Raw genomic sequence first — 23,031 nt, 5'->3', positions numbered from 1 at the left:
GTAAGAACAAAGGAAGAAGCCTTACTGGGGTAATAAAAATCCGAGTAAAAATCCGAGTACCTTGGTTAAGGCGTTAAGTCCTAGAGCTGTTGCCACGGCACCAGTTGTCGCGGAAACGTAAGCGGCTCCCAACTCACTGCAAAGAAAGGATAGAGCGTGAAAAACAAGTGCACATCAGGAAACTCGGGTCCGACACTTTCTGAGAAAATGAGGGGACCCTGTGAAAGGGCGTGATTAAGAAGGAAGAGCCCACAAAGCCAGCCTCATTATCACTCTACAAACGGGCCAACGCAGACTGGAAGCAAGCAGCCCCCGGAAGAGTGGCCTTTCGTGCGGACAAGCCGACCAGCACCTTCAGCAGCGGCCGTAGGGAGTAGGTCCTGGGGGCGGGGCATGGAGGCGCTGCGAGTGTGTAGGGAACGGCATCTTGGCGGAAGTGCGGCAGCATATCTGCCTAAATTAAAAGTACTTCTCAAAATATAAATACACATACTAGGATAAAACGTCCATGCTGCCGGTTCTTAAAACTAACTCGCTGTATCAAAATCCTGAAAGTCCCATCTGCAACAGGCAGTTAAGCACAGCTGTTTTCTCTTATTTTAAATACTATTTTAAGGGCGCCTGGGTGGCTCAGTCAGTTAAGCATCTGGCTCTGGGTTTCGTCTCAGGTCATGATCTCAGGGTGGTGAGATCGAGGCCCACATTGGGTTCTGTGCTGGGCATGGAGTCTGCTTAAGGTTCTGTATCCCTCTCCCTCTCTCCCCCGCCCCCACCCCCGGTGTGCTCTCTCTCAAAAGATAAATAAATAAATAAAATAAATAAAATAAGTGTTAATTCAAAGGGCTGGAAGAAATGAAGGTGTGCTAAACACTATTGGTAACAGATTTCCACAGCCTTTGTTCCATATGGTGACAAGAGAAGGCTACGGACTGTCAGAAGCCATCTAAAGTGACAAAAAAGAAAACACTCTGAAGCGTTCTCCAAGTTGAGCTAAAAGTTTTGGTTCGCTAATCTCTTAAGCCTGCTTGAACGCTTTTTTTTTTTTTTTTACAGGAGGCAATATTTTAAAACCTATTACCTTCTGTTTGGCTCTATAGATGGCTTATTTAAAGACAAATCCTAAGTAAAAGTCCCCTTGGTTTCTGCAGATTACACTCTGGACGCCGCTAATTTTGATGGGTTAACTGGCCATAGGCTCGGGGTAGACGGGGGCACAGCCTGTCATCTGCCACAGGCTGGCCCTCGCCCTGTGTCCTGCCTGAGGGTGTGCCCGCCAGCATCCCTAACAGCACGAATGACGTCTGAGAAGGCAGGCTGGACAAGACGGTCATCTTGATGGGAAGGCAGGAGGAGAAAGGCTACTGGAAAATATGCTCCATGATATTCTGAACAACACCAACAGTCTACACACCACTGACTCCAACGCACACTGGCAGTACGGAGAACGATTAAGTCTCAGGGTCTTACTTTACAGTGAGGGGAGCGTCTCCGCTTCTGTTGGTGTAATTGACCACGGCGTTGAAGGACTGGTTGATCCACTGCCAGAACAGCACCGCCGGTGTGGTCCTAAAACAGAGCATCCATCACACACCGGCCTAGCCTCTGGGCGGAACAGAAAACGTGAACACCAGTAACCACAGAGGAGATGGACTGCGGAAGGAGAACGCTAGGTCAGAGACCGTGCGTCCTGCATCGAAGGCTTGGGACCTGAGTGGTGGGACAGAAGGGCGCCCTCAGATTCTCAGCCTCCTTCTTTGGTTCTGGGTAACCCCAAGCTCAAAGGGCTACAGTAAAGATCAAGTCATCCTCCTTAAACCTGATCTTAAATCTGCAGACAGCCTGGCACACAGCAGACACTCAATGCCCCTTCTCTTGGGGAGAAAAGCCAGCTGTTTGTAGGTGAAGGAGCCCTGCTCCCTCCTCACAGCACGTGAGAGCCTGAACCTCCACGTCTAGTCTAGTCTATGGCTGCGGCTATGGCTAGGGCTATCCATCTCATTTTCTTTTGGGTGTTAAGAGGGAAAAATTCAGTCTCCTTTTGAATGACTATTTATTTAGCACCAGGAAAAGTTAAGGCCACCCCCTCAAGCTATGACATTTACACAAAATGGAACTCAGCATGGAATGACATTTATTTCAATAAAACTATTTACATACAAAAAGGTACTTTAAGCATCTGAGTATAAAGTGAAGGGTTGTTACATTTCCAGAACTTACCTATAAAATGTCATCATACAACCTGTGATGGTCATGTTCATTGGAACCTGAGCTGACATTCTTCCTATCAAAATCATCTTTTCACCCGTGTCAGGATGAAAAGCTGAATCATAGATGTACTTTGCTCTCCATAATTCATTTTCGGTAAGACCTGGAGGAATAATTCCTTGCCTAGGGAAACAAGTAACAAGGACAGAAAATAATAAGAAAAATAAAAAAAACCTGTTCATTTCCAATAGCTCACCAGTGCTCTACAGACATGCCGCTAGAAAGTTTTAAAGTTTACCCTCACCTAAAACAACTGTGCCTGTGGTAAAATTTTAGTAACCCAAAAGAAAGTAAACGCAATGAGCATTTCAAACCCATGTATCTCAAACCGTCTGAAATTTTGAAAAACAAAAACTTATTTTGTATCTTAAAGTATTCAACTCAGAAATACCCTTGTTTTAAATGACATATTTAAAAATGTATTTTGAACTTTGCAAATTCTATAATATATTCAACCAATTAGACAAAAGCTGTGGCAATCAAGAACATCAATTAATTTTTATATCTACAGTCTGAAACCCTAGATTAGAAGGACTCATTGTTTTATCCTGTTATCAAAGAAACACATGTTCACTGCTAAAAACTTAGAAAATATAGACATTCATTAGTGCAATTAAACACTGAAGCCCTTGATTACTCCTGTCCACTGAGACTGTTTTGTGAAGACACAGCCACGGTCTTGCAGATCTGTCTATGCCCCCTCAGGATCTCTATGAACACCATACCTGTTGCTTTAGGACGACCTTTTAAAAATGAATATTATTTTGTAAATGCTTTTCTGTATCTTTAGAGCTTCTTCTCTATCACCTGTACTGGGTTGAATAGCATCCCCCCAAATTCATATCCACCCAGAACCTCAGAATGTGACCTTATTTGGAACCAGGGTCTTGGGGCGCCTGAGTGGCTCAGTGGGTTAAAGCCTCTGCCTTCGGCTCTAGTCATGATCCCAGCGTCTTGGGATCGAGCCCCAAGTCGGGCTCTCTGCTCCGCAGGGAGCCTGCTTCCTCCCCTCTCTCTCTCTGCCTGCCTCTCTGCCTACTTGTGATTTCTCTCTCTGTCAAATAAATAAAATCTTTAAAAAAAAAAAATGGAACCAGGGTCTTTGTGGATGTAATAGTTAAAATGAGGTCATGCTGATAAGGGAGGGCCGTAAATCCGATGACCAGTGACCTTGAATGCCAGCCATGTGCAGACAAAGAAGGTCCTGTGATTTCCGAGGCAGAGACTGGAATAATGTGGCTCCAAATCAAGGAACATCAAGGCACCCCTCGGGCCACCGGAAGCTGGAAGAGGAGAGGAAAGATTCTCCTGCAGAGCCTTCAGAGGGCAGTGACTCTCCCGACACCGTGGTTTCCGACTTTGGCTTCCAGAACTGCAACAGAACAAATTTCCGCTGTCTGAAGCCACTCCGTAGGTGGTAATTGGTTACAGCCGCCTTAGGAAACTAACACATCATCCTTTTACATGCTTCAGTCTTCCACCGCAGGATTCTAATAGTGGATTATCCCAATCCCTACTGCGGGTCACTTTAATTACTTCTAATCTTTTCCATTTGTAAAGGATGAGGAAGTCAATCTCCTTAATAAATCTCTCTCCTGCATCTAAGATTAATCAGAAACAAATGCTGAGCCCAAAGTTATGTAAAATTTTGAGGCGGTGAATATGTTTTTTGTCATTCTTCTCTACTTGAGTATGTCTGTGGATCCTGGGGGCGGGGCAGCACCCTCACTGCCAAGCGGCTCTCGTATAAACTTGACCCAACTTGACCTGCTGTAGGCCAATCTTGTTAGCTGTGTTATCTGCTCCCCTGAACATTTTTATCTTGATGTAGTCAGTTAGGAATAAACGCAGTCTTTGCCTAGAAAGGGCTGACTTGCTTCAGGGTTATACAGATATTCACCTCTACATCTTGCACTTTCTTTTCTTTTTTTTTTTTTTTTTTAAGATTTTATTTATTTATTTGACAGAGAGAAATCACAAGTAGATGGAGAGGCAGGCAGAGAGAGAGAGAGAGAGGGAAGCAGGCTCCCTGCTGAGCAGAGAGCCCGATGCGGGACTTGATCCCAGGACCCCGAGATCATGACCTGAGCCGAAGGCAGCGGCTTAACCCACTGAGCCACCCAGGCGCCCCATCTTGCACTTTCGTAACAGGGTTATTTTTCGGTTTTTTGTTTGTTTGTTTGTTTTTAATTGTCACGGAGGTTTTTAATTTATTTGGAATTTATCTTAAGATAGGAAAATGTTGAACTTGCTTAACTTGACTTGACCATTGGCTGCTCTGCCACCCTAACACCCAGATTGAAATGCTAGAGTCATCATCAATTGAGATCCTGTGAATGCTGGGTTTGGTTGGTGCTGGGGCTTTCTATAACGTTCCCACTACCTCTACCCTGTGGGGCCCAGGCCCACCCTCCCACTGACAATCTATTCTATGCCTGGTAGAACAGCAGTCTCTCCTCTTTCAAAAGTGCCTAAGTTATGTTCATTCTTGGGGCATCCGGGTGGCTCATTTGGTTAAGCAACTGCCTTTGGTGTCAGGTCCTGGGAAGGAGCCCTTGTCAGGCTCCTTACTCAGCAGGGAGCCTGCTTCTCCCTCTCCCTCTGCCTGCTAGTGCTTGGTCTATCTCTGTCATAAAACAAAAACAAAAACAAAAACTAACCTAAGTTATGCTCATTCTTTTTTTCGGACAATGCTTAGAATTATTCTGTCAGTTTTATAGGTGAGCACAATTGTATTTGGACTGAAACTATACTGATTTGGAGAGAATTGACACCTGTACTGTATTAAGACTTTTCATCCAGACTTACTGCATGTTTCTCCGGTTATCAAAAGCTTCTTTTAATGACCACCCCCAAGTGGGCCTGGAACTGCTTCACACTTCTGGGCAAATGTAATCCCAAATATTTTATATATAGCTATATGTATATTTTTGGCCTTATGGATGCTATTAACATAATATTGTCTAATAAATTATTGCTGATGTATAAGAAACTGTTGACTTTTTGTGTAGCCTACTTGTTGTATTCTCTTATTTGTTCCATTGGGATTTTTTTAGTTGATTGGTGAGAAAATCATCATTTGCAAAAAAAAAGACAAAAGAAATTATCTCATGTTTTTATGATTTGTACATCTTCTTTCATCTGTCTTCGTTTTTTAAAAATTTATTTATTTAAGCAATGTCTACACTCAACATGCAGCTCAAATTCAGGATCCCATGGACCACTGATAAATCAGTTAGGCACCCCTTTTACTTCTTTTTTAGGTCTTTCGAATTGGTTAGAGCTCCAGAACAATGTTATACAATAGTGAAGATAAAGGTATCCCTGACTTGCTCCTGACTTTAAAGAGAACGCCTCGTAGAGCAAGACTTTTAGGGGAGTGTTATAAGGTGTTACGGGAAAGAAAAAAGGCCCATGTTCAAGTTTGGGAAAACAGACTAATGGCTTTATTTATTCTAATATTTCTTGGAATTTTTTGCAGTCATTGGGGTGTGACATCCTTGAGAATGGGGTATAGGAGTGCCTGGCTGGTTCAGTCAGTGAGGCAAGCAACTCTTGATCTGCGTTTTAAGTTCAAGCCCCATGTTGGCTATAGAGATTACGTAAAAAAAAAAAATCTTAAGAAAAAAAAGAAAACGGGCTGTAAACTTTTCCAAATTTGACTATGGAAGCCACTTTCTCTCCTTTCTTCCCCCACCTCCTTCCTTTCTATCTTTCTCTGTCTTTCTGCCTTTCTTTCTCTCTCTCCCTCTCTGGTATTGGGGTGAAATATTCCACAGGATTGCTTTTCTGCTGAACTGTCTGGGACGTTCAGCTCTACTCTTTCATTATTTGGTGTGATGCTAGCTGCTAATGTGGGTGTGTATTCTTTACCATATTAAAGAAATACAGTATATTATTCCTAGCTGATCAATTATTTTCTGGGAAACACATGGATAATTTAACCTTCTTTCAGGCATCTATCAAGATGTGACTTTCTTGCTTCAATGTGAGAAATAACACTGATAGATGTCCTAAAATTAAACAACTTTTTATTCCTGGAATAAATCCTACTTGTTCACACTTTCATGAAAGGCTGGATTTGATATGCTTGTATTTTATTCTGGATTTTTACATTATTAATTTGCAAGATGGGCCACTGTACTCTTTCAGTGTACTTCTGTCATTTACAGTACCAGTGCGGCAAATTAATTGGGAAGCATCTCCTTTTTCAAAAAATTAAATCGGCTTTACCAAGGTATAATTTAATTGCAGTAAAAGTCACCCATTTTAAGTGGATGACTTGGTGAGTTCTGGAAAAGGTAGAGTGGTGCAGCCACCTCCAGAGGCATGGTATGGAATATTTTCATCTTCCCCAAAACAGGCTCCTCTGGAGGCTTTCCCCCCTTTCTTGGAAACCCCTAATCTGCTTCCACCTTCCCATCTGTTATCGGGAACTGGCAAACTATATAGCCCATGGACTGTTTCTGAATGGCTTGTGTGCTAAAAATGGTTTTTACACTTTTAGGGGGTTGTAAAAACAGCAAAAACAAGGATATGCACGAGAGAATGTATGGCCTGCAAAGCTGAGAACAGCGCCCCCTGGCCCTCTGCGGGGAAAGCATGCCAACCTCTGCTCTCCCCCGCTGGAGGAGTGTCTGGGGTTTACTCTCCGCGTCTTTGTTGCTCTTTTTTTCACCAAGCCAGCGCTGTAATTCATGCCTCCCACTGCCCCTGTTTTGCTCTCACAGTGTTAGCTCCTTTGCAATGCTTTTACGTCTTCTTTTCAACTCCTCTGTCTTTTCTTCTGCACCTCTCTGCTTTATGGCTTTTGTTCCAGATTCACAGAATACCTCCCTTCCCGAATTCCTGACGTGTGCTTCTGCTCTTCCTCTGTCTGTTCTTTGGTACTTTGGCATAAGGTTCCAAGATGTTCTGCCGCTTGGCTCTTTTCTCTTGATGCGCTGGTACGGGCTAAGATCTGGCCAGCCTCAGTGTCTGATGACGAAATCTGTAGACTGCCCTGCTTCCTTCCCTGACCACCCACGTGACCATCAAACACCTGCCTGTGGGTGCCGCTCATGGCATGTTTGGGTGGCGTAGAGCCCACTGCTCCAGATCTCAGCTTCTGGCTGACTCCCCCTAGAGCAGGAGTCTGTAAATTACTGTCTGTGGCCTGTCTGCCTCACCTGCTAAGAGTGGCTTTTAATTTTTTAAAAGATTGTATTTTTAAAAATATAAAATTTAAAAAAACACCCAAAACAAAAATAAAAAGTTGAGAAAACTATGGGGCAGAAACCCTCTGTGGCTCACAAAGCCTAACATATTTCTCATGTGGTCTTTTATGGAGACAGTTGTGACCACTGCTGTGTTGGAGCACCGCTCTTCTCTGATGTCACAACTGGCTCTTTGAATCCATGAACCGCAGCCCAAACCTACAAACCTGCTACAGCATCTTTCCGTCCAAGTCCCTCCCGGCAAGGTTCGTTCACTGAGGCTTAATTTCAGAAGCAACCAACCTAATCTAATTCTAACCACCTGCTTTTTGCATGGTGCGCTCTCCATCTGAGGACAGAAAGATGCATGCGGAGGGGGTGAACTAGAGAGTAGGAGGCAGAGTGCTGGGAAAGGGGACCTCACGGATTGGTACCTAGGAGCTGGAGGGATGGCTGTCTTATTTTCAGGTCACTGTGAACACCGGATATCTGCACTAAGGCTCAGTCTCTGGGGATAAAACACGCCTTCCTATTTCCTCTTTTTTTGGAGGGGGGCGGGTAAAGACGATTCCATTGCAAAAAAAAAAAAAAAAAAAAAAGAAAGAAAAGTTGTAAAATCACTAAGTGAAGGTTTAAAAGAAAACAGGCTAACATCATGACCTATTACCGTATTAATCAAAAAAGCATAATCATGAAGGTTACCTGTAATCATGCACTATTTTTCTTGCATTCTCTAGTTGTTCGTTGGTTAACAGGATATTCCTGGGATCTGTCACAGTGAAAAAATGATTGGCTCGTCCAACAAAGGTGCTTTGATCCCATTGAGGTTCCTTGATGTTAATGTTCGGTGGAAGTTCTCCAGACATAGTCCTGGACTCTAGAGGGTCAAAAGACAAGTCTACTGAAGACTTAACAGTGTTGCTACACATTTTAGAAACTCTATAGTCACATTTATTTCCAGATAGACTTATGTACATTCCTCTTTATAAAAATAACTTTGCTATAAGTGGCAGAAAGACCATCTAAATCCTAAACTTCCTTTGTCCATATATTCCAATGGATCGTAACCAAATTTCAATAATTTCTCATATACTTCTCCTGATAGATACATAGTATTTAATCATTCTTTAACTTTAGGGAGCCTAGAAATACTCCAGAAAAAGTAGAAATAGAAAAAGTTAAAAATAACATCAGTAGTAATAGGGTTTAAAGTTTGAAATCCCTTTTCTGGGCCTAACAACCAATGCCAAGCTACTACTACATTCTGGTCTACTAAATTTGTTACTTCTACTGATAGAAGTGACTAATTATGCCAAAAAGGGTTACATGCTAAAAATACTACAATTAGAAAAAGACTCAGATTCAGTCAGCCTGTTCAGTATATAAACCACCAATCAAAAATGCAAAAAGTTATGTCCCTCAATCTAACAGGGACAAGGTGGGAAAAACACATTCCGACAAGCCCATGAATACGAGTAACACTGTAGCCTAAAATCTCCCTCATATAATACCTATTTTACAGCTAAGAACCATCACTCTTTTCCTAAAAGTAACTAATTTATTTCTCTGAGTGATACACACTTATTTTTAGAACTGCACTGTATTATTGTAATGCATGCTTATGGTAATGCTCTGAATAATATAAGTTTATTGTAGAAAATATAGAATAAAGAAACAGAATCTTTGATAAGTTAGCCACACTGAGATAACTGTCCTTTATGTTTTGGTGATTCCTTGCAGACATTTTTTATACATAGCATCTAAATAAAAAAATAAAGTTGATATCATACTTTGTATTTTAATTTCCTGATTTTTCTTTTTTTTTTTTTCCTTTGGCGCCTACTTCATGTTCTTTCCCATGGCACTAAATACTCATTTTAGGTATATAACAACACCTTTAATGTCTAAATTATTTTCAGTTTTTCACCATGATAAATAATGTATCCTTTTCTATGATCTTCTCCCTCAAAGCCGGTGATCTCCTTAGACCAGATCTCTCGGTGTGACATTAAGGAGACTGAAGGACCGAGTCCCTATGAAGGCTTCAAACCACTGCTTTTCTTTTGTTATTCCTGCTTCCCTCCCCTACGTTTCTAATATCAGTTCAAATAGCAGCTTTCTTTTCCAGGTCATTTTCCACTAAGTTATTTTTTAGTGCTTCTCAAGTTCTTAGGTACCTTACGATGCCAAGTGCAGATGCTAAGCACTTTGGTCATTTATACTTTATCAAAGTCTCAAACTAATATGTATCCTAGCCCACTGGGTCAAAATCGAGCATGTTAGGACAACGGGTGGGAGGAATCCAGTGCCCGTGAGACAGCTGGTCAGTGAGACGGAGAAAGTAAAAATCGGCCCCGCTACTTGCAAAGCCAGCTGGAACAATAAGCACAAAGTCAGGTGCAAGGTTAACAGGAAGCCGTACTTCTCCCAAGGTCACAGCGATGAAGTGTCCTAACACTGCCCTTCTTTGAATGACTAAGGCTTTCTGATCTCACTGAGACATTGTTTCTTCTATAATCCCACACTGTTAGGAACTTTGCTACTTGAAATGGAAACAGAAAGAATGAAACATCCCACTCTGGACAATGAAAAGGAGTCTGGATTTCCTGCGTAGGTATGGAGTCTCAGATGAGGGAGTTTCTGGACGCGGCATTCCACGTTTCTCTTAACTTTGTACTTTCCAAGGAAATAGGGAGGTGGGGCCACGACAGTCTAGACCTTAACACCCAGCCCTGGTCGGAGCCAATCAGAATAGGACTTCACTAAGCTTCGCTGAACGTCCACCGCTCCCCAAGATGCTCCAAAAGCTCTAGCTCCTCCCTTGTTGGTGAGGCACACTCTGTTCCTCTGATGTGTGGTCTCTCTCGAAGTAGGAAGCCAGTGAGCGTGACTCTGTCGGCCTACAGGTTTGTCCCCGCTGGGCTCTGGCTGACTGAGCTGTGGTGACAGAAACATCTAAATCTCAAATTAGGACACATCCCCATCATGGGCAGGAAGCCCAAGGTTGCAAGAAATATAATGGACCTCAGAGAGCTGTGCCATTGTATAAGAAATGTCTAAACTTTGTATTAGACTATATCACATGTGTTACTTATAAAACATGCAATAAAGCAAAAACAAAAACTCCAATTCACATCCAGGAGAGCAGCAGAAGTTTGTAGAGGTGTCAGCAGAGACCCAGCACCTTGCTGAGATGCCTCAGTGCCCCCCAGGCATGGAGGGGATTCAGCGGATGGGGTTACAGCAAAGGAGGCTGACGATGAGTGACCAGTGGGAGAAAAAGCAAGGAGAGCACGGTGTCCTGCAAGACACCAACTGGCCCAAAGGAAGAACACCTTGGTAGGTGGCGACACCCCCTGGTGGAATGGTGAGGAGAGGAGCATACAACCCTGAGGGGCCAGTCTACGGGAGGGGGACACTGCAGAGACGGTCGTCTTTGCAAGTTCTAAGAATTCTGAGCCATGAGTGCAGCAAGCAGGGAGAGACTGCACACACACATCAAACGTCCTCCCTGGGGAACTGTTCATCCCTGCAAAGACAATTACTATCTCCTGCCTCGAGATGCAGATTCCGCACGCAGGCCCAGCATGACGCCGGCCGTGGGACTGTGCCGGCGCTCTGGTCCGGCCCTCCAGCAGTCTGGGCACCAGGCTGTGGCCACACATGCAGCTGGGGCGGCTTCCTTCCCGGCGTTTCTCTGTGCTGCCTATGCCGTCCCTCAGGCCCGAACCGTCGCTACGTTCTCTGGTGGATATCTGATACAGACGGCTCTCATAAAAGCGAGGGCTCAGTACTCTTTCTCTCCCGCAAGTACAACCCTCCGCATCACTATTTGTCCTTTATGCCTAACATACATCATCTAACAAACCATAACAGACCATCTCCAATTTCTGAAATAGAAAGCAACATTTAGGTCACATTGCCACAAACATGACCTGACGGAACTGGTTACTTTATAAAATCAAAACATCCTAATTGCACAAGAGCTGGATAGGATCTTTAAAAAAGACCCACGGTTTTTAATTGTACCATACAGAAGAGAAAACAGAGGCCCGGGAGGAGGGGTGTAGGGAGAGGGAGATAACCTGTCCAGGTTGCGCGAGTGGTGCCAGTGCCATTAGAAGAGCTGCAGGTCCAGAGTGGGGCTGCACTCCTGGGCACGGGTGTGCCAGCTCCCTCCTTCTCCTCTATCACTCTCTGTGAGCTATGTTCCCCTCCAAGTGTACCAATCAATACCTGAACAGAACTGGTCTCTTTGAGGCCCTCCTTATTCCTCTAAAGGCAAACGTTCCTACTGATGCTGTGCTGACGCTGTGAAGTTCTGCACGACTGGGAGCTTGGGGCGACTCGGGAGCACGTGAGCAAGAGGGCTGTGAAGGCCTCATGAAGTCTTTAACAGGCAAAGGAAAAAGGGAGAGGTGGGGAATGCTTGGAGTTTGTGTTACAGGCGAGGAACTGGGATAGATGCTTGTCTGAGAGTGCAAGCCTTTACTATGTGCCTGTGGCAGAACATTCCATCCCAGCTCTCAACAACAGTGGGCCCTCTGAACACTATCCACACTTCATGGCAGAGGTAGGTCAGAATCCGAGATTTTGCTCCCAAGGAACCCTTACCTACCCAGCAAGAGAGGAAGGAGGCTGAACTTTGGACTCCAGGCCACGCCCACCAAATCCCAACACTGAAAGCTTATGGCGATGGGCCTTGTATGCCCCTTCCCCAAGATGTGCGCATCCTAGCCCCACACACTGTGAATATGTTATCTTCTGTGGTAAAGGGACTTTGCTGGTGTGATTAAGTTACAGATCTTGAGACTGGGAAACTAGCCTGGCTTATTCAGGTGGGCCTGATGTGATCGCAAGAGCCCCTGCGATCACAAGAGGAGGGCAGGAGAGGCAGAGTCGGAGGAACAGCAGTGAGATAAGCAGAGATTGGGGTGATGTGGGGTGGTAAGGCAAGGAATGTGAACAGACTCTCGAAGCTGGAAAAGGCAAAGAGCCTCCAGAAGGCACACAGGCTCATTTTCGACTTCCAGTCTCCAGAACTGTAAGATGATGTGTTATTTTACAACCACTAACTTTGTGGTTATTTGTTACAGCAGCAATAGGAAACTAATACCGCACTATTTTCCCTACTTAGAAAGGATTTCAAATAGCACTATATATTGGCATAAGAAGACTAGCTAGCCTTGATAACCTGTCTCTGCCCCTACATATTGCAAAAAAAAAAAAAAGCCTAATCAGGGGATTCCATATTAACATTCTTACAAGGACAGCTGATCTCAATCCAGGTAAAATTTTAATTATTAACTGCAACTCCCATGTTTCAGTTAGACAAACCTTTTCATGCATGAACCTTCAAGCACAATTCACTTTCTCAACTCTAAATAAATCAACCAGTTTCTATAATCAAGAGGCCTACTTTCATTTTTTTTTTCGTTTTAAAAATCTATGTTCTATTCCACATTAAACTGTGGGGCCAGGAGTGGTCCCCCCCATGGCCCTGTGGCAGTCATCTACCCCCTGCCCCCCCCGCCCCAGGTTTGGGTGCTCTGAGGGCTAAGCAACAGCTCTTGGTGCACTGAGTCAGGGTGCTGGGGGAGGGGGCACTGAGGTGCTGCTGGGGACCCCTCTCATTAGCACTGCAGAAGTGCTGTATTTTGTACCTGGGCCTCTGACGCCGCAACCACCTCCAGGGGGAATGTGTCTGCATTGGGACTTTGCCACCACGTGGCAGGGGGTCCCGTGGACATGCCCCCTTTCCATCTGCTGGCTGGGCCAAGGGCGTCACTGCTTGGTCAAACCACCGTGTCCTGGGCACCCACTGGCTGGTGGGCAGCACTGGTCCCCGCATACTGGGAGCAGCTGTTTGAGTCAGAGGGTTGGGGATGCTAAAGCCACCTTGGGCACCTCTGTGGGGAGGAAGCCAAGTCCCCAGGGGTGGGATAGAAAGGAACCAGTTTGGTTTCCTTGCAGTCTGGTTCAACTGGGCACCGCCATCTGGAGGTTCACGGTTCCTGGGCTTTGTTCCTTCACCCTCCCCACCCAGGGTGGACCTGGTCAAAGATCAGATACCTTCGTGGGGAGTTGTTCTCAAACACAGCTGAGCACATGGTTCTGGCAGCTTTATAACAGGTACTCAGCAACTAGGAATTTCTGCAGAGAACACTGGATGAAGTCATTATGTTGTACAACTTTATGATGATATTGGGGACAGCAGGAATGAACAAGAACTAGTATGGCTCAAAAGAAGGTTTCAGAGAGGGGTGCCTGGGTGGCTCAGTCGGTTAATTTTGGCTCATGTCATGATCTCAGGGTGGTGAGATGGAGCCCCTGTGTTGGGCTCCATGCTGGGTGTGGAGTCTGCTTAAGATTCTCTCTCTCCCACTCCCTCTGCCCCTCTCGTCGCTCATGGTCTCTTCCCCCCACCACCCCAAACAAACAAAAAGTCTCAGAGAAGAACATATATCCCTTTGGATTGTAGCAGTAGCATGGGAAAGGGAAAATGCCATACCTTAAAGGGACAGACTGCACAGGACACCAAGGAATGTGCTCAAGAATGTGTGAGTTAAGTGGTTTTGTCACACCAGAAGCAAGTGAAAGATGCCACATCGAGAATCAGAAGACACCAGTGGGGAGGCTTCTCCCTTTGTGTGTCTACCTGAGGCTTTGACGGTTGTGCGCAACTGCGGAATTCGGAGAGGCCACGAAGAGAGAGACAGGAGGGGCAGAACGTCACAGCCACGGTGGGGGCGGGGGCACTCAGTGAAGAACTTGCCCAGCCGGAGCTTATGAGCCGGTTACCAGCGGGTTTGATAACTGCAGATGGTCAACAGCCAAATGTGATGGTTTACACCACATCATCTTGGCACAAGTTTGACGTTGAACAGATTGAGCTTTCAAGACCTGAACAGGTGGAATAGGGGAGCTGAGGGAGACAGAGGCTGTTAAGAGTCCAGAACAGAGACCTGACAGGGAGATGGCTGCTGAAGAGGACCTCCTTGTATACTTACATAGCTGTAAGAAGTCTCCTGAAGTTTCACCAGTTGAGCTGTTAATCCAGACTTAAGAATCGTTTCCATGAGTAATTTTAAAGAAAAGATTATATTTTAAAGGTATTAAAATATTCTTTGTAGGAGAAAAAAAACAGTGAGCTTTTAAAAAGTTTTCTGTGGTTGACTGACATCACTTCGCTATCAGAAGGTAGTCAAGGCTTTATCACTTAAAGACAAAATCACTTACAATGAACTCAGGACGTGGTTATCTGGGACCATTAACCATTAGAGGATTAGACTGCATTTAAATGAGTCACTTCTAAAGAGATTATTTTATATATTATATATGTTGATTCACTAATTGACCCCAGAAAGGGGACAGAAATAATCTCTTCGGAGGAAAATAGCTTCAAATTCAATATCCTGGCTAAGGTTTTAAGAAATATAGTCTCAGGGAGCCTCATCAAAATAAATTTCTCCAGGTCTTTATGTTCATTCATTCATTCACAAAGTTACTTTATGCATTCAGTATTCACTGAGGGCCTCTCTTGCACCCAGCACTAACTTGATCCTGGGTTTGGAAAGACCCCACATACAGTAAACCGTAAATTGAAAAAAAAAAAAAAAAAAAAAAACCAAAACATTTTAATGAATGCAACCTAAATTTCCCCAGAAAAACTTGTAGACATGCTTCACACATAGAGCTTACTGGGTATGGCCATCACTTAGCTCTGCTGATAAAGGCTTCAACTGAGTTACCAGATCACTGATCTTGTTGAATGACTCCTGTATCCAAATCTATACACTTTTCTTTTTTTTTTTAAAGATTTTATTTGTTTATTTGACAGAGAGAGACAGAGAAGTCACAAGTAGGCAGAGTGACAGGCAGAGAGAGAGAGAGAAGCAGGCTCCCCGCCAAGGAGAGCCCGATGTGGGGCTCGATCCCAGGACCCTGGGATCATGACCTGGGCCGAAGGCAAAGGCTTAACCCACTGAGCCACCCAGGCGCCCCTAAATCTATACACTTTTCAAAATAACCATTATTTCAATGGAGTAAGCCTGCTCTGAAATCTGTTAATAGCCAAGTTGCGGAGTTTATAAGCTTTTTTTTTTTTTTTTTTTTTTAGGTTTTATTTTTAGGGGCACTTGGATGGCTCAGTTGGTTGAGCAACTGCTCTCCACTCTGGTCATGATCCTGAGGTCCTGGTATTGAGCCCCGTGTCAGGCTCCCTGCTGAGCAGACTCTCCCTTTCCCGCTGCTGCCCCCTGCGTGTTTGCTCGCTCTCTCTTTCAGATAAATAAATAAAATCTTTTTTAAAAAAAGATTTATTTTTAGAGAGAGAGACATAGCAGGCAACGGAGAGACATAGCAGGCAATGGGGCAAAGGGAGAGATACTCCCAAGCAAGTCCACGCTGAGTGCAGAGCTGAACTTGGGGCTCAGTCTCATGAGCCAGAGATCATGACCTGAGTTGAAACCACAGTTGGCCTCTCAACCAACTGCACCACCATGTACTCCAAGTTTAAAAACTTTTTTTTTTTAAGGAAAAATCCTTTATTTATTTGACAGACAGATCACAAGTAGGCAGAGAGGCAGGTAGAGAGAGAGGAGGAAGCAGGCTCCCCACTGAGCAGAGAGCCTGATGCGGGGCTCGATCCCAGGACCCTGGGACCATAATCTGAGCTGAAGGCAGAGGCTTAACCCACTGAGCCACCCAGGTGCCCCAAGTTAATAAACTTTTTTTTTTTTTCTGTTCCAAGTTAAACTTTTAAAGCCCAAATGAGTGCCATGACAAATACCTTCCACTTATGAGGCATGACCTATTACAGGCCGGCTGGCAATGTTAATGAACTCCATCTTTCTCCAGGGCATTATTTAAACTACATCACCATCTTCTTGAACAGCTCTGGGAGGGCATTTCTGCCTCCCTGGTCAGTTAGACGTCACACCGTCAGCACACAGCACACAGCTCTGCAAGGGTGAGGAACACCCGCTCACTCCCAGGCCCAGGCCCCCCTCCACCGCACATAAGCCTCATGACTGGTGAAGTCTGCACCAGCAAGGCAATGGTGATCAGTTTCATTTCCAGGTAAGTTCACTGAACGAGCTTGTGAGCTGAGCTTGCGTTCCTGGATCCAAGCTGGACTGTAACTGGGGATCCCTGGGCAGAGAGAAGGCGGGAAGCGGTGTGTACTGGTCAGGTGACTGTGTCTGTGGAGACAGCAGGCCTGAGTTCACATCCCAGCTCCAGCGATGATGCCGTGGTCTCGCACACCTGAGCCCAGGGCTCCAAGTTTCTGGATCTTTACCAATAAAATCAGGATACTGCTTCATAATAACCACTAATTTAATAACAATACGAGAGCTTTCCTTGTATTATCATCTCATCCAACCCTCACAACAGTTCAGTTTCCAGGGGTGGGTAGTGAACTTGCTCGGGTGAGGAAGGGTGCCACTGTGTGAAGGGAAGTATTTCCCTGGAGAGTCTGATTCAGCAGAGCTGTGGTGAGGCTTAGGAGTTAGATTTTTAAGAAGTACACCGGCGGTATCCTCTGATTAGGTAAATTTGGGAAAATTATGCTGGAAAGAACATAAAAATAATACACAAAAGATGACCCAATGCCTGACCGGTTGAGGGAAGACCCTGAGCCTCTTGCAGGACTAGCGAGGACATTTAAATGACTTCCGGGCTGGTTGCTTGGCCTGTTCTTTCTGGCAGGTTCCTGCTGAGGCTAGCTCCCTGCCCTGTGGCCTGGCCCTCTGAGCACCTTACCCGGACAACCTTTGGAATCAGAACTGGACTGGACCAAGCGCAATGTGGACTGGAGTCCTGATCTGTCACTTCCTTTCGAGCCATGTCACCGAGTGAGTCACTTCCCATCTCTGAGCCTCAGTATTTTTATCTAAAAAATGGAGGAAAGAGTCGGCTCACAGAGTTGGTAGGATTAGTAAGCTGAGGTGTACCAGATGGCTTTTAAACCTTTATTAACTGTCAAATGTTAAACAAAGGCAGGGCACACGTCTAATAAGCCAGTCTCCCAAGAATGGGAGCTCTGTCCTCACTGGCTGAAGTCCTGCCCATAAATGCAGTTGCTGCTGGTGTGTGTGTGTGTGTTGGGGGGGTGATGGGGTTGTGGGAGCAAAGGACTGGAGCTTGGGTGCCTGAAGATGATCAGAAATGTCCAACAAAAATCAGTTTTCTCCAAGATAAACTTTATTTTCCGACCTTCAGCTACATGCCAAGAAAATACTTAAATTGGCAAAAAAATTTTCTTTCAAAATTCTGCAGGTAACAAGTTAATAGAGAATGTGTTTTTCATCAGGGACTTACTAACAAAGACCTTTAAACCTGGCTAAAAATTAACAATGGAAATTACATTATTAAACTGGAAACTTGCTGGTGACTAACACAACTCTAAAAGAGGCTTGAACGAGGTAAGAAAGCCGGGTCGTCCTGGTCTGCTTACTTGGGGCTGGGCAGGTGCAAAACAGCCTGCCAAAGTCACTGTCTGGGGGACAGGACTGAGCACCCATTATGTGCCAGACACTAGGCTTTTAAGGCATTATGAGATGCGAAATCCTTATTTCAGTCCTCCAAGAAAATGCCGCTTATTTGTAGAGCTGCTCAGAAAAATCAAGCATCACCCTCAGAGCCCAGAAGTGCTGCTTGTCTGTCTTTCTGTCACGCTTCTGACCCGTGGGAGCCCAGGGGTGATGCGGCTGCCAAGGGTAATCACCCTAACCAGAGGAGCCTAAAAAGCCCATTTACTAATTTGTTTGGCTTTGGGCTAGTTGTCCACACACCCCATTCCTTTCTCATGGGTGTGGCCACACAGGAGATCAAATTATAGACCAGAAGGCTGAATCCTGGGTAAAGAACAAGACTACTTCAAAATGAATTTCCACTCATCAGTGGCTTTCTGTTGCACACTCTCCTCTATTCCAGGGGGCTTTTCTAGAATCAAGAAAGCATGGAGAATTACTGCCTTCTACCTGTCTCCCTGCCGGCTTCCTCCTCACCCTGTCTTCGACCCCACAATGCAGATCCACTCTCGGATTAACTTGAGAACATCCCGGGGACAGTGCAATCATCAGCCATACTCCGGGCCTTAAATCAACTTTGGGTGTGGGTTTCTTAATCACTTACTTAGAATGGGTAGAGTTCTCAACCATTTAAAAAAAAATTCTATTGGTTTTTTACTTGAGATGGTGGCATCAGCCTCTAAAAATGTTAAAATACTACCAAACTGTAATATTTTGGATGCATTCAGTTGAGTATTTATTTTACTACCCACTTGAAAGAGTCAAATCAGGTTACATATAATGTCTCTGAAAACATGGGACAAAGTAATAGCTAACTAAAACTTGGTAACTTTGAACTTTGTATATTTATGCATAGGTCTGATACTTATTCTAACTTAACAACTTTTCACATGGTAGCTAAGTCAGCCTTTTTATGACTTATTGATACTGATTTCTTACCTTTAACCTCATATAAAAGGTGGGTTCCACCCATGACTATACTTCAATTAAATACATCTGACCATTATTTGCACAGTAGGATGGGTATAGATGCCATATTTTATTCTAAGGTACCGGACAGCAAAAAGTTTGGATGATGGACAGGCTCTTAGGGTCACTGCTGCTCTGGATAGCCTCTAAGCTTTCTCCCCAGGAAGTAAAGAAGGGGTGGGGGATGGATGCTTCCTCCTAGGTGGCACCGCTCTCGACCCATCCACATGAGATTTCATAAAACTTCTACAGAGTATTAAGAGCATTCTACATCTGACTGACCCTGAAGTTCAACCAGCCTTTGCTATACGGGTTCCTCTCTGACAACTACAACCACAGATATTCTTGTCCTGAAGGCCCATGGGCTTAAAACACCTTGAACGCATACCTGGAGCGATGATACATAGGCCTAGGCTAGAGAGGAACAGATAGATCTTTCCTTCCAAATTGTTGTTTTGCAAGCTAGATACCTGCAATCCTAAAGGGAGAAAGGACCTACTTAGGTCCCAGAACTTCTTGGTCGAGCCTCCACTCATCCTCCCCTGCTCTTCTTATACATCTTGTATGTCAAGTCTGGGTCCAGCACCATAAGAGCCACAAAGCCTCCTTATTTACTTACATACCCGGTTCCCACCTATTACAACGCCTGGAAACTGGGGATAGGCAATGGAAGAGAACATCAAGAGGCGCCCAAGTCAAACTCTAGAAGGCAAGGCAGAAGAAGGGATTATGAGTTTGAGAAAAGTACGAACAGAATGCAGTGGGTGTTCAGAAGGCAGTTGTCCATGAAGTGGTTAAGCGCCCGAGCTCTGAAGTCACTCAGAAGTAGGCATTTTCATTCAGATACTCAACAAATATTCATTGAGGGTCTACCAGGTACAAGCAATTGCTGGATGCAGGGAGGGATAGGTGAGCAAGACAAAAATAGGCCCTGGTCAGGAGATGAGAAAAAAAAAAAACCAGCAAGGAAACACAGTTAATTTCAACTGATGACAGATGCTATTTAAGAAAAGAACACAGGGGTAGCCTAACAAAAAACGCCTGCCTGAGGTCTCAGTTTTAGACAACACAGTCAAGGAAAAGCATCTTTGAACAAGTAACATTTAAGCTGAGACTTGGCCTTGCCTTACAGGTAGCCAACTGTGTGACCTTGTGCAAGTTACTCAACCTCTCTGAGTACCACCAGCTTTTGTATTGAGATCATAAAAGCAAAATCCACAATCTCACAGGATTGGAAGAATGTAAAAGTCAATGGACCTAAGTCACCTACATACACTTAGTGGATGCCATGGTTGTGATTCTGGGAAGGTTAGAGATCTGTGACACGTGGGAAAGATCAAGAGAGCATGGAGAGATGCAAGGCGGGTCCAGGACCACTCTCTCACCTCTTTCCTGAAAGATTGAGGGTTCCAGGGCAGAGGCCAGGTGGTCTCCTCTCTGACCCCGGAGCCCAGCTGTGCGCCAGGAGGAGAAGCCAAGGGCTAGGAATGTGGGGGCACGGGGGTCGGTAACACCCGGTCACCAGGCAACCCCTCGAGCCCGTAGCGCTGTGGCCTGTCCCCGCGGCAGCCATTTTGGGTGGCCTCACCGCGGGGAGTTTCGTCACGCGGCAGTCGGGCACAGAGTGGCAGGGCGCGTGCCGGCGTGGATGGGTAGAGCCCCTTCCCGTCCGGGGCGAGACGCACTCCATCACGTCGCTCAGGGGGACCTCAGGGGTAGGTCAAGCTGCTGCAGGCGGGGAAGGTACCAGGCAGAGGGAGGGCAGGGGTCCCTAAGGTGCAGGGACCACCCCCAGCCCCTCGGCCCCGGAATCGCCGGCACAGCCAGGGGCTCCCGACCTCCCGCCCGGGGAAGTAGGGGGGCTCTCCGCGCTGCAGGCCAGCGATCGCGCGCCCTCTCCCCGGCCCACGCCCCTCCGCGGGGCTCCCTGCGCACTCGCCACCCAGCCCTGCGCGAGCCGCCGCCAGCCACTCACCGCTCCCCGCCGCGCGCGCTGCTTGTAGCACCCGAAAAGCGCCGCCTGCCCCGGCACCGGAAGCGTTTCTCCAGCCAGAGCGGCCCTGCGCGCCGCCGCCGCCTGGTGCGCGCCCTCGGAGCGCGTCCCCGTGCACAGGGAGCGCGGCCGCGTGGAGCCCCGCGCTCTCCCCCGTGCCCGCGCTTTCGCTGCTGGCTCCTCCCAGCTCTCGGTCTCCGCGGTCAGCTCCCAACTTCATCCTCGCTGCCTTGTGAGGCCCTCTCTGCTCAGGCCAGCGCCATTGCTTTCCGTTTGGGTTTCCCCGAGGGCACTGCGCCCTACTCGATCATTTCTTTATTGCCAGGATCTTGCAGAAAGTCCGCAGCCACCCATTCACTCACTCATTTGCCGTGTTTCCCAAATTGTGGAGTGTGGCACCGCTGGTGCCACAAGGAAATTTTAGGCGCTAAAGGGCCACTAACTGACTTAGGTCTTTGAAAGAATGGCTCTAGGCGTCTCCTTCAGCTCTGGTCCTGATCGCGGGATTATGGCTCTGGGATCAAGCCCCGCATTGGGCTCCCTGCTTAGTGGGAACTCCCCCTGCTTGTGTTCCTTCTCTCACTGTCTCTCTCTCTGTCAAATAAATAAAATCACAAAATAAATAAGAAAGAAAGAAAGGAAGAAAGAGAGGAAGGGAGAAAGAAAGAAAGAAAAAAGGAAAGGAAAGGAAAGAATGGCTCTGGGTACGGTATGGAAAGGTCATGAGACAGAAAGAGGCCAGGAGGGAGGCTACCGGGTTGGCTTGGACCCTGCTGATGATACAGCTGAGCTGGTGAGAATTATTGGGTTCTTGGGTATATCTTGGGGGCAGATGAAATCTAATATATGGTGAATCACATCATGTTCATAGAGAAGATTCTATTTTTAAAGTCATAAATTCTTCCTCAAATAACCTAGAAATACAATGCAATTCCAAACAAAATTCTGACAAATGCAGTGTGTAAGAGTGTGTCCCTACAACTTGATAACTATAAAGCATATATGGAAAAATAGTGAGAAATAACCAAAACAATTCTGAAGAAAAAGTAAGGTGGAGGGGTGCCTGGGTGGCTCAGTGAGTTAAGCCTTCCGCCCAGGACATGGTCTCAGGGTCCTGGAATGGAGCCCTGCCTTGGGCTCTCTGCTCAGCAGGGAGCCTGCTCCCCTCCCACACCCCTGCCTGCCTCTCTGCCTACCTGTGATCTCTCTCTCACTCTCTGTCAAATAAATAAATAAAAATCTTAAAAAAAAAAAAAAAAGATAAGGTAGAGTGACTCATCCTAAAAATACGGGGAGGTAGTGTGTTTGTGAGGGATCAACAAATAGCTTGGGACAGCCAGAGAGAGGTACCTGACACAGACCCTGCTCGTGCAGAAATGTGCTCTGAGCTGGCATCCCAAGTGAGGGGGCAAGGATAAATACTCAATGATACTGGGGCAATTGAATCTCTACCTTATACCATACATGAAACTCAGCTCCAGATGCATTAAAGACTAGAGTATGAGAAACAAAACTCCCAAGTTTTTAGCAGACAATATAGGATGGTATGTTTATGACCCTGGGATAAGGAGACATTTTTTTTTTTTTTTAAAGACTTTATTTATTTGACAGACAAGATCACAAGTAGGCAGAGAGTCAGGCAGAGAGAGAGAGAGGGAAGCAGACTCCCTGCTGAGCAGAGAGCCTGATGCTGGGCTCAATCCCAGAACACTGGGATCATGACCTGAGCCGAAGGCAGAGGCTTTAACCCACTGAGCCACCGAGGTGCCCCAAGGAGACATTCTTAAATAAGCACAAAAAGTACAAAATATAAAGGAAGGATTGAAAAGTTAAACCTCAGGAAATCTCAGAAAATAGCTCACCAATGAACACATAAGAGAAGTGAAAAGTTCATGGACCGGGAGGAAATATTTTCAATGTGCGGATATGGTAAAGAATACCTACCCAGAACATATTACCAAAAATCGTTTGCAAACTAGCAAGAAGAAATAACCCAATGGAAAGACAAAATCATGAATTTACAGTTTACAGAGAAGGAAAAACAAATGGCCCCCACACATAAGTAAAGATACTC

The 23,031-nt window shown here is 45.6% G+C and overlaps 1 protein-coding gene and 1 long non-coding RNA gene across 5 annotated transcripts in view; one reads left to right on the top strand and one right to left on the bottom strand.

Moving 5' to 3' along the window:
* SFXN1 (sideroflexin 1) overlaps positions 1-21,074 on the bottom strand; it is a 36,791-nt gene extending 15,717 nt beyond the window's left edge. Inside the window, exons 1-5 of one of the 3 annotated variants that reach the window (XM_059417387.1) lie at positions 20,940-21,074; positions 8,163-8,337; positions 2,218-2,388; positions 1,468-1,566; positions 61-136 (exon numbers count right to left, since the gene is read on the bottom strand). In XM_059417387.1, coding sequence (XP_059273370.1) covers positions 61-136; positions 1,468-1,566; positions 2,218-2,388; positions 8,163-8,326 — 510 coding nt within the window. In that variant the 5' untranslated portion in view covers positions 8,327-8,337; positions 20,940-21,074. The remainder of the gene's footprint in view (positions 1-60; positions 137-1,467; positions 1,567-2,217; positions 2,389-8,162; positions 8,338-20,939) is intronic. The other 2 variants (XM_059417388.1, XM_059417386.1) reach the window with 2 other exon arrangements.
* LOC132028440 (uncharacterized) lies at positions 15,101-19,661 on the top strand. 2 transcript variants are annotated; one of them, XR_009407451.1, is made up of 4 exons: positions 15,101-16,541; positions 17,172-17,317; positions 17,776-17,887; positions 18,399-19,661. It is a non-coding gene; the product is annotated as an uncharacterized LOC132028440 (long non-coding RNA). The 2 variants fall into 2 exon arrangements; XR_009407450.1 differs by having other exon boundaries at positions 17,742-17,887.
* Positions 21,075-23,031: the final 1,957 nt, after the last annotated feature.

Source organism: Mustela nigripes, chromosome 12 (genome assembly GCF_022355385.1).
Source record: "Mustela nigripes isolate SB6536 chromosome 12, MUSNIG.SB6536, whole genome shotgun sequence".
Taxonomy (NCBI): domain Eukaryota; kingdom Metazoa; phylum Chordata; class Mammalia; order Carnivora; family Mustelidae; genus Mustela; species Mustela nigripes.
This window is presented reverse-complemented; position numbering and strand designations above follow the sequence as displayed.